Genomic DNA, 11,606 nt, shown 5'->3' on the forward strand with positions numbered 1-11,606 from the left:
CCTCTATTTTAGTGTAATCCTTAAAGTTTAACAATGCCTTGAGGAAGGTGCATGTTTTCCCTATATAAAACCTAGCATATACTGCATTGAAATCCCTTGGAATATCTTCTCAAGGAGTTTCTTAAGAAGATAACCCTTATGACTGTTAGCTTGAGACAAAGGAGTTGAGAACTCATGACTGTTAGCTTGAGACAAAGGAGTTGAGAAGGAACTCTTGGTTAATGAATAGGGCTTGGGCCTTATTATAATTTTATTAATATGTTGTTGTAAATGAGTTTGATTAATATACTTAAAATGTGAAAATTATATAGTCAGAATTTTAGAATTTCATAATTTTTTTTTTCTTTTAAGTTTTTTCATGTAAAATATTTGTGCAATATAACACATATAACATATATAAAAGTAATGTTGCAATCCAATACATTTGACATTTGACATGATAAAATTATTCCATGCTATATGGTGCTTGTGATAGCGATTACAAGACTTCAAAAATTGGTTGATTTTTGAGAAATTTGGAAAGTTTTCTCATATTGCATGAAAATATTATCTTGGTACTTATGAAAATATTATCTTGCAGTACCATATATTGGAGCTAGATATATGGCAATGAAATTTTTATGAAGATGTGATACACTTCACGTGAAAATAATCTTGAGTGAGATACTGCGAAGAATGAAGACATACGTGATTTGGGAATCTTGAGAAGCTTTGAGAACTTTTTTTCTATTATAAGAAAAGAGTTTTTGCAGTGTAATGTATGACATCAAGGTATTATTCTAGTGCTTTACGCTACACAAAAGGAAAATATGTTAGTGGAATACAGTATGCAATGAGAAGGCAGAAGAATAAGTTTAAGATGCAGTGAGAAGAAAGCAATACTGCAAAGTTTGATTTTTTGAGAAATACAATGTGTTGCATAGGTCAAGGGTGGTAGCTTTTAGTTCGTGGTCTGAAAGACCCTCAATAATAGTACGCTGCAGGAGAAAAATCTTTTGTATAGCACAACAAACAAAAAATTCCAGGGTACTTCCGCAATAAACAGAAGTTCAGGTGTATGAATCTACTTGGGTATTTACTAGAATGTGCAGTCTTCCTTTGACTAGACATAGAGAATATTTCAAAATCCGAAGTTAAAGAGGTCAACCGTCCAATTCCAGGATTTTTCCCCGTAGGCATTATTTCAGGTGTATGAATGTATTTGGGTATTTAGCAGAATGTGCAGCCTTCCTTTGACGAGACCAACAGAATTGACGGAAAATGGCAGGAGAGATTTAGGTTTTAACCAGCGTCAGAAAATATTAATAAACTGGTTGAGTGTCTATTCAATAAGACCAAAATGGTTATTGCTTTATCCTAGTCATGGTTATTAAAAAACAATTTTTGTGGGTTATTGCTTTATCCTGCTCATTTTTGATGTTACTTAGCTTAGCTCATTTGTAGCTTAGCTTATTTTATTATGTTGATGGTTACTTAATTTTTATTTTTGTAGTTGAACATTTCAATCATAAGAAGAAAAAAAAATAAAAATTAAATGTAGATATTTTTGGAAAAATAAATTGATATGATTTTATTAAAATAAGTTGATTAGATTAAGTTTAAATTATTTGAATTTTTTTTTCTTTCCAATGATAATGAGAGATATTTTTAATTTCTAACTATTAAATCAAATTTATTTTTCTGAGATTGTGGTTGCTTAGCTCAAAGGAAAATGATACAATTGTGTGCATCTTTGTTACATTAAATACTGATAGTAATTCTCTGTATGCATTTTTGTTAGTATTAAATATGAGAACATTTTTATCTAATTAAGATTAAAAAATATTTTAAATTGCAAGATGAATAGAAGAAAATTTTAGTCCAACTAGGGAGGTAAGGAGTTCGAAAATAAGAAGTCTTTTTTTTTTTAATTTTGAAAAAAATAATATATCTTGCTTTTACAATATTGTTACTTTTGAATTTGGGGTTGTAAGACTTGGTTATTTTCCACCTAATAATTGAAATTGTGTATAGGTGAGGCTTATGCAATTGCATAAATAATGTAACAAAGGCATATGGATCATTCTCCACCCAAAAATTGAAATTGTGTATAGGTGAAGATTATGCAATTGCATAAATAATGTAACCGAGGCATATGGATCATTGCAAATGCTCTTTTTGGCCAAAGAAGAAAACATCTAAGATTTGTTAGTGTTGGGAAATTCGCAGTTGGTTATCCATCACCCTGTTCATGCATCTTTGCCGAATGATTGCTCGTTGGGAAGCATTATTGATTGAATCAAGAATTTGGAATTAGTCTTCTCTACTATTAACTTCTTTTATGTGTTGAGAATGAACAATTCTGCTGCAAATGATCTCACCAATAAAAATATAAATTTGAGGCAAGAGTCGTAATGTAAAATGGGAATCCTTCCCTTGGAACTATTCCTTAATAATTAGATGCTATGTAGTATAAATTTTGTGTAAATTTTGTTTATATTTATAGGTCTTTTGGAAAATCTATACCTCCAAAGTCTTTGTGTCTTTTAAGGTAGTAAAACTGCTAATAAATATTGAGAATAAAGTAACATGTATAGCTAATGTCGAAAGATTTTCATTACTGAAAATAAAGTAACATGTATAGCTATTTTCATTGTAGAACACAATAATACAACATTCTCTGATGGTTAAAAAAATGATGTTACTACTAAATTCTTCTCCCTGTAGCTTATGGAATCGAATTCGAATTCTCTGTAACTATGTTATAAACCACTGAATCAAGATGTCAAGATTGCTCCCTTAAATTTGCTTGTTCTTGTGAGTACTAAACCATGTAATGAAAATTTATGGGAACTGAATGTTTGTCTTCGCCATTATTGTAACAGGTACGCGCTTTGGAAGACGAGAATAAGAAACTCCAAACCAAGGTACCAGTTTCTTGAAATTCCAAATTCTATTAAGATAGTTATACTTCTCGGTTCAAGGACCTACATATAACCTGGTGCTTGTATGGCAGATTGGTACTCGAGGTGAATCCTCCACTTCAGTGCAGGAAACTGCAGCGGTACACCAAACTAACTTACATCTTGGGTGTGTGCACTTAAACTTTTACTGTTCCTTTTAAAAATCATAATTATTCTTGTATCTTTACCGTCTTTGGGTTCTAATATGACAACTGTATTGGCAGACTTAATACCTTGCCCAACGGGCCCTCTGAGATGACAGGAGATGGCGATAATTCCCAAATAGGAGAAACTGAAATCTCTAATGTCTAATCAAATGACTACTTATTACTGTTTCTCCACCTATTCCAAGAGTTTGAAAATCCACGACGAATGGAAAACTGGTTCTATGTGAGAGGATCATACATGTTTTTTGCTTTTTTCTAGTTATGGATTTTAATGTCTTCAACTTTGTTTTAACATGGTTTTGGTTTTTTTAACTGGAAATATCATTGTTTTCCAGAAGGAAAAAACACGGGTTTTTATATAGTATCAGTACATATTCAAAATATATATTTTACATGTAGTTAATCAAATGTGAGATAAGAAATCTCCATATCTAATAGTTATAAGGCACAAAAACATTTAAGCATGAAAGTTCAAAAGAGTACCACAAACATAGACCTACTTTCATAAATATGTATCTATCTCAGTATGGAGTTAAGTATATTCAAATATTACAAACTAAATAGACATAGATAGGATAATAAATACTATGGAAGCAAAATGGATCCATGTTCTGCAAGATTGTGTAATCTTCTACAAGATTGTTGTCCACCAGGAATTGGTGCAGTGAGCTGGCAGCCACAGAAAGACCCCTTTTCGACAGATAATAAGCCATAGTGTTAGACTCCCTTAATATTTGTTGGAGAGTGATGTGCACAAAGGACTGCCTAAGATTGTGCTTGTGGTTAAGCCAACCTTCAAGGTTTGGTGGAGAAAAAGCAGTATTCCCCAACACTCCATCTATGAAAGATTTGGAATCCCCATATATGTGGCTAGTGTCCATAGAAAGTTCCTTTGCAAACCAAGGGAGAACCCATAATGCCAAGATATCTTCCCTCATGTTTGAGCTAGTGCCACCATGCCAGTCTATTTTGTATTGTTTTATGTGACATATCTGAAGCCATGCTCCACATCCAGATATACATGTCGGTGCTGCGTCATCAAAATAACATGCAGGGAACTAAATGCATGGATGTATATATCGATAACCTAGGTCTTTATCCTGATGCAAACTTTTATCTTGTGTGCCCATCCACGTCACAATGTTGGACCAAATCCTGTGAGTGTTAATGGGGATACCATCGAATATGTTTTCGTTCCTAGGTCTCCATAATTGTCAATGAAGAGAGGGATATGCTGGTGTATTCTCCCTCTCCCGCTCCACCAACACAAGCATTGTTCAATTTAGAGGTAAGTTCTATTGGGGAAATTAATAAAAAGAGAAGTCCAACACCATACTTGTGATGTGATTGGGCATTCCAGCAGTAGATATAAATTTGTCTCAAATGAGTTATGACATAGTATGCACCATCTTGGTCCATGTATACCCTTCTTTTGCACATGTTCCCAAGTCAAGGTTTTTTCTTTCCACACCAATCAAGTGTATAGAATGATCTTAGTAGGGACCTTCATTCTCCATATATTCCGGAACCATGTTTTGTTGTTTAAAGAGAGTCTGGAGCACATTATGTATTTGTAAGTTTCCGCAACCACCACTATACCTTTGTAAAAAGTCTCAACCCATGAAATATGATCACCCTTGTCATAACCACAGGTAGCATTTATGATGTTTATAACCATAGGTAGCATTTATGTTGGTAATGTTTTTTCATTTTTTATCCTTTTAAATTGAATATATAGAATTTGGTAAATATTTTGAGATTTAATTTTTTAATAATATTTATTTAGAAAAAAAATGAATATATAAATATTTATAATTTAATTGAATCTTTAAAATTCATACTTTGTTATTTAAAAAAATATATATAAGAATTTTAATCTGATTTTAGTAGTTTTGAAATATTATCTTGAAATTTGGATAGCTTTATCAAATTTATATAATTTAATTAAATCAATAAATTTGTTTATATTAAAAAAATAGTAATAAATTTTAGATTTTTTTTATTATAAATATTAGGGGTATATTTCTGATTTAATAAAAGATAATATTAAACTTATTAATTTTCTTCTATTTTATAAATAACCATTTATAATTACTAATATTATTAAAATGTTTTTTTACTGATTAACTTTATGATGAATCTCATAATTAGATTCAAAGCATTGATAATCCAAAAATCACATATGACGAATTGGAAATAAATTCTCAACTCTAAAATCACAAAAGCCTAAAAACTATAATAATAACTTTTCATTAACAAAGATTAAACTATTTCTCCTTTCTCAAACCCTAATCCAATAAATTTCATAAGAAGAAATACCCACTATAAAATTGCTATCAAAACTTAACATATTTCCAAGTTACAATTTCGATGGCATGCCCAATAGAGTAATTCTAAAAAGAATACACTTCTTCCACAAACAATCCACTCTATCCTCAAACTATGTCATTGACCAACACTTACAAGGGAAATGGAAATAAACGAACAACAAGAATAGTTCATTTGCAACAATGTCCACGTTTGGGGTATTTAAACCCTCAAAAGGATCTTGCATTGATAATGTGGTTGTTCAAATGGTGTGAACACGCTTTGTACTAGGTAATATTTACATTTGATTGCACCTTCAAATCGATGGTATGATAATAAATTCTATATTAAAAAGGCAAGGCTGGAGTATAGTAATCAAAATGGTAGTGTTAGCCTTAGTCTTTGTGATAAGTAATTTAATATTTTAGGCATCATATTATTGTAATTTATGGATTAATTTTTGAGAGTCAATAGTGTTATTCTCCATATTATTTAGCATGTTCACAAGGCAGCAAAAATGATATAAGCATAAATAATAGGTTATATATTTCATTCATATTTCCAAAATACAAACTACTACTAACATTAGTTCCCCGGTATTAAATGTTATGTGGTTACTTCAAGAAAGTATGCATATATACAGGTGAACTGTGGCTTTCGTATGACAAGTTCCTTGTTGGGAACAACATGTGTGATGTCATCCTCAGGTTATCAGGTCTATCCACACGCATGCGGTCTAGCCAATCACCAAGCAAGCCCTCAATTAATCGACCAACCAACAAGCAGCAAGTTCGTCGTCAAGTTAATTGTTTGCAATTCTCAATTGAAATTTGGGAAGAAAGAGAGAGCTCGATCTCATGGCTTTGGTCACTCGATCATCTATAAGGTCAAAGCATGGAAGGAAGAGGAATTTGCATGAGATATTGTTGACCGCTATCACCACTAAAGAATGCACCCGCTCGATCTGATCATTGGTTTCAATTTCCCACCCAGAAGCAAGACCGCGTGCGGAGAAGTAAGTGAGTGATCATGGTTTCTTTGAAGAAGACAATTTGGAAATATATGGTTGCCCAGCCTTCGACGAACCTACTGATCGACTAACCAACCAAGAGAGAAGGATATGTGCTTGAAAGGAGCACCTCACCCAACGCATTGACCTCAATTTCTATCCCACCAACGGCCCCCATCGTGCCACAGTGAGTCACACTCAAAACGCATCCACGCAAACCAATTACTTGTCACACTAATGGAAACTCGATACCCATTGCACCCAGAGTATCACTGTGAAAATGAAACCTCCAATGCATTGTTAACCTTAAGAGCTTTGGGGTCACCCATACCACAACAAGCACATCGATCGATGCATGCACACCAATACATACCAACCTACATGAATTTATATATGTTGTTGTTTGAATTAGCTAGTGCAGTTCTCGAGTCTAGTTTCAAATATCGTGTTAAATGATTGGTATGATTGAGCTAACTAAGATGGAACTAACGAATTAAGATAACAAAAAAGCGTAACTTTGTAAAATAGAAATTATTGGAAGTAATTATTAAAATGAAGGTGACACAAGTTAAATTCATGAATAAATTATTGGAAGTAATGGTCAGTCTAGAAAATATTCAAAAATCAATAGGAAACAATGTAAGGTTGTATGTACTTGAGATGGTTTTGAGATGGTTTTGAAGGCCCTCAATATTATATGAGGAGAAACTCTAATAGATCCTAAAAGATTCCTTTATATATCATTGAACATGCATATGATTTAAATATGCAAACGTGAATATAAACAGAATCTTTAGCCTAAAAGTATCATATAGGTACCATTATCTTAGGTTGTTTCTTAGGGACATATACATCAAGTGACAAATAAAATCGATTTCTTAGAGCCTAATGAGGATTGTATGGTTTATGACCATAAACATGGTCAAAAATCACAACATAACCGTTATAAAGTTAATGAGGCCCTGTAGATGCTAAAGATTTTGAAATGGAAACTAAGCATTTACACCCTAAAGATGTTTATCTGCAGGTTATTAGCATGCATATGGCCCTAAACTGCATCATATGTTCTATAAATGGAATATTCAACTTATAAATAATGAGTGTAAAGAACTTAGCCATATTATGAGAAATAAAATCATGGTATTATGCATTAAATAAAGTTTCTAATAAGAATCCATGGGGTTACCATAGAAGTCTACTAAATACCACGAGTTCATGTAAAATGTACTTAATTTTATCCTTATGTATTTTGGTATATGATAATATACGACAATTTAAAGTATGACAAATTTTTAATTAATTTTTTTTTTCAAAATAGTGCAATTTCTAAAAAGTGTTATTAATATAATTATAAATTAATTTGCTACTAAAAGACTAGAAAATAAGAGAATGATGTGGCAAATTTTTTATAATAAAAATAAATATTTTAACAAGAACCTAAATTCACATGTTTAAAATGAAGTTTCTACCACTCTATAAGACCTACTGGGAAATGTTTTATAAATCTCTTGCCATTTGATGTTCGATGAACTAGAGATATATCTCAAAATCCCATTGATAATTTTTTGGGGCAAAAAAATCAATGACATTGAAATAAATGATGTCGCATCATAATATAATATAATTTAAATACTCTATTTACTATGACTTTTATTGTTATAATACAAACTTTAAAAACTAATAATATATATTATTATTAGTATTATAGTTTTTTAAATATCATTAGAAAAAATATCACGATTTCATTACTCAAGTGCTTCCATGAATTACTAGCTTTGATTATATGTCTAAATACTCTATTTATTATGATTTCTATTATTAGATTACATAATAACTTAACTTTTTAAAATATCATTAGAAAAAATATCATGATTTCATTACTCAAGTGACTCCATGAATTTAGTAGCTTTAATTATATGTCTAATTACTCTATTTATCATGGTTTCTATTATCAGATTACATAATAGCTTAACTTCGAGGAATAATAATATATTTTATTAGTTATATCATGGTTTCTTTAATATATTAGAGTATCATGATATCATTACTTAGGTGATTCCATAAATTATTTATATAGATATGGAGCATGAAATATAAGGAAATATGCTGATATGAGGTGCCAAATTTATAGTGCTAAGCAAGGGCCCTATAAAATATAGATATATGTAAGGGTGCCAGAATTATTTTGTTATGGAGAAGTACCACGCATGATTTTTACACACGACATGAATACTGTTTTTATCTCATGAAGTGCGTAAGTATTTTGAGTATCACCAAAATATTTAATTTTGAGGAAAACAATTAAGCAGTGTACATGAAAAATTTGAATTCATAATAATACACTCACTTTTATAAAACATTTCCACCCGTGTGTCATGGGTGGTGCTTCATTAAGTCAAATATTTAATTTTGAGGTGAAAACTTAAGCCATGTACATGAACAATTTGAATTTCATGATAATGCACTCACTTTTATAAAACAATTTCCACCTATGTGTCATGGGTCGCGCTTCAGTTGTAAACTTATGTGTTTTCCTCATATATAAGGTTGACTAACTAACAATTGCACTGGATGTTGCAAAGGAAATGTGGTAAGTTAGTAGCATCTGGAAGAAGAGCATAGATGAAGAGAGAGGTGATATGTTATGCGATTTAAATGTTGTATAGTTTGTCATTGTTTCCTTTGCAACATGAATTACTACCTCTATCGACAAGTAATAAATTAATTTAACTTTACAACAAGTTTACCAAGGCCAATGAATGGATGCCCCCAATTACATGAGGTATGTGCCATGTGAGCATGTTATATGATAGGTCTAGTTGTAGTAACTTCACACATTTTCTAAGAGTTACATATATACTACCCAATAACTGGTTCAGAGCAAGATTTGCTTTTTTTAGTTGTTTGAGGTGGTAAATTAATTTAAATTTAAAACAGGTTTACCAGGGCCTATGAATGGAGACCCCCAATTTCATGGGGTTTGTGCTATGTCAGCATGTTATATGATAGGTCTAGTTGTAGTAATTTCACACATCTTCCTAGAGTTACATGTATACTACCCAATAACTGGTTCAAAGCATGATTTATTCTTTCTCGTTATTGGAGGTGTCCAATGGATTTGGCGATTCTTCCACATAGATTCTAATTATTTCATTTAAATATTTTATTCCTTTTATGATGACATTGAGATTGATATGATTTATTTAGAATGGATCCTCAAAGTGGGCACACGAAATGTCATTCACTGTAACTTGAAGCATTGTTTCCCGACATGAGGTATGTGCCATGAGCTTGTTATGTGATAGATCTATTTGTATTAACTTCACACATTTCACAAGAGTTGCATGTACACTGCCTACTAACTGGTTCAAAGAAGGATTTATTTCTTCTAGTTGTTGGAGGTGGCTAATGGATTTGGGGATTCTTGCAAAAAGATTATAATTACTATGTTTAAATTTTTTAATCTTTTTATGATGACATTGAGGTTGAGATAATTACTTTAGAAGGAATCCTTGAAGTGGACATTTCTAAACTAGAGAAATCTTTGTTCTTCTCAACAGAAAGACATGTTATGATATGTTCTCTAACATGATAAAAGACAAACTCAGATGCACCATGACTAAAGAAACATTTCATGTTCAACCCCAAACTAGTTAAGCGATCTTCACTAGCTAGAAAAAGTAAATTTGAAGGCATTTGTCTAATCGCCATCTTCTACTTGGAACAAAATATGATGCTACAAACAATATGACGTGTGACAAATCTTCCAATCTTCCACCAACGCTGCAAACAATTCCCATGTTTCATTTGACATGCATCTGGTACAGAAAAAAACATAAGGAATATCTCATAGGTGATGTGATTCATTGTAACTTGAACCATTGTTGTCCGACATGGACTATCTGATTCTACATTTTCATTCATGAAATACATATATTCTACATTTTCATTCATTAAATACATATACTAAAGAACAAATCCTGTAAGGGCTAACACCACTTCCTCAAATTCAATTGTAGGTTGTTATGTGGAATTTTTAGAGTATCTCGTAATTGCTATGGATGATTCCCCCACTTAAAGGCCTTGTTGTTATATTTCAACACCAAAAATGAAAAATCCCTTATTACATTTGCGCAGACAACCATCCTCAATTTCTTAGAAGGTCTATGTTCACCCATTTTTTTCAAGGAGTGGATAGTTTATATTGATCAAGCTAGTAAACAAGCTCGTAAAGTAAATTAAAGGAGTGATCACCATCTGTAGTAATCCATATATATATATATATACAAAGAGTATTCTTTTCCTATCTTGTCCCTTCCTTTCTATACTTCTAACAACATGCTTCCTGTAAAATTCTCCAAATAACCCCGACAAAAACTACAAATTTACAAAACATTTAACAAAAAGAGACATAAAATCTGAACTCTACATTCCTAGAGGTTCACTATTGGCCATTGCGATTAAACTTTATTCCTTCTCTTAGAGTGAAATTTCTGCAACAATCTACTCCATAGGCTCGCTTGGTTTAACGTTGTCATGCACACCAAGGGACACGAGATCTTGCAAACCAAACACCTCCTTGGGGACAACAACTGTTGCCATTTAAAAAAGGACCTCAATCCCATTAAATTAGACCCAAAGTGTCCACCTTGATGGCTAAATTCTCCACCGTCAGTTGAAGCCTCTTCATGGCCTCCTGTAGATCCTCCTTTTGCCAAATGATAGAGAAAAATGAGAATGAGCTTCCAGCACAACCTCCTCACCAACCCTTTCCATCTTGGCAACACCTTACTCTAGAGAATTTTGATTCAAAGCCCTCCTTATATATCTATTTTCTTCATGGATAGAGGAGGCCATGATTCTAATCGACGAAGGTAAACCTTAATACTTAACACATCCAACTTTGTCAATTTCCGTTTATAATGGGGAATGCCACTAGTTTCCTTTCTTGCAGACATATTTTCGCATTGAATGCTTCTCAGCTTTAATTTCCTGTTCGTATCAGCTGTAGACTACATCAAATCCATTTCCCATCACTTTATTTTACTACATTTACTCTACATAGGCGAGATTAAGGTATTATCCATAGGGATTTTATGGCCCAACATGAAGTTGCATGAAGCGTGATTCCATCTATCCTTGCGAGTGACACATTGCCTCTCCAATATCTATATGGAATAT

The 11,606-nt window shown here is 32.2% G+C and overlaps 1 protein-coding gene across 1 annotated transcript in view; it reads left to right on the forward strand.

The window, feature by feature from the left end:
• LOC149182549 (protein VERNALIZATION 1-like) overlaps positions 1-3,517 on the forward strand; it is a 93,082-nt gene extending 89,565 nt beyond the window's left edge. The window contains exons 6-8 of the mRNA XM_089418602.1: positions 2,865-2,906; positions 2,996-3,069; positions 3,167-3,517. Coding sequence (XP_089274728.1) covers positions 2,865-2,906; positions 2,996-3,069; positions 3,167-3,254 — 204 coding nt within the window. The 3' untranslated portion in view covers positions 3,255-3,517. The remainder of the gene's footprint in view (positions 1-2,864; positions 2,907-2,995; positions 3,070-3,166) is intronic.
• Positions 3,518-11,606: the final 8,089 nt, after the last annotated feature.

The sequence above is a fragment of the Pinus tabuliformis genome, chromosome 3_2 (genome assembly GCF_031772625.1).
Source record: "Pinus tabuliformis cultivar Carrire ecotype Pingquan chromosome 3_2, CPIR1, whole genome shotgun sequence".
Taxonomy (NCBI): Eukaryota; Viridiplantae; Streptophyta; class Pinopsida; order Pinales; family Pinaceae; genus Pinus; species Pinus tabuliformis.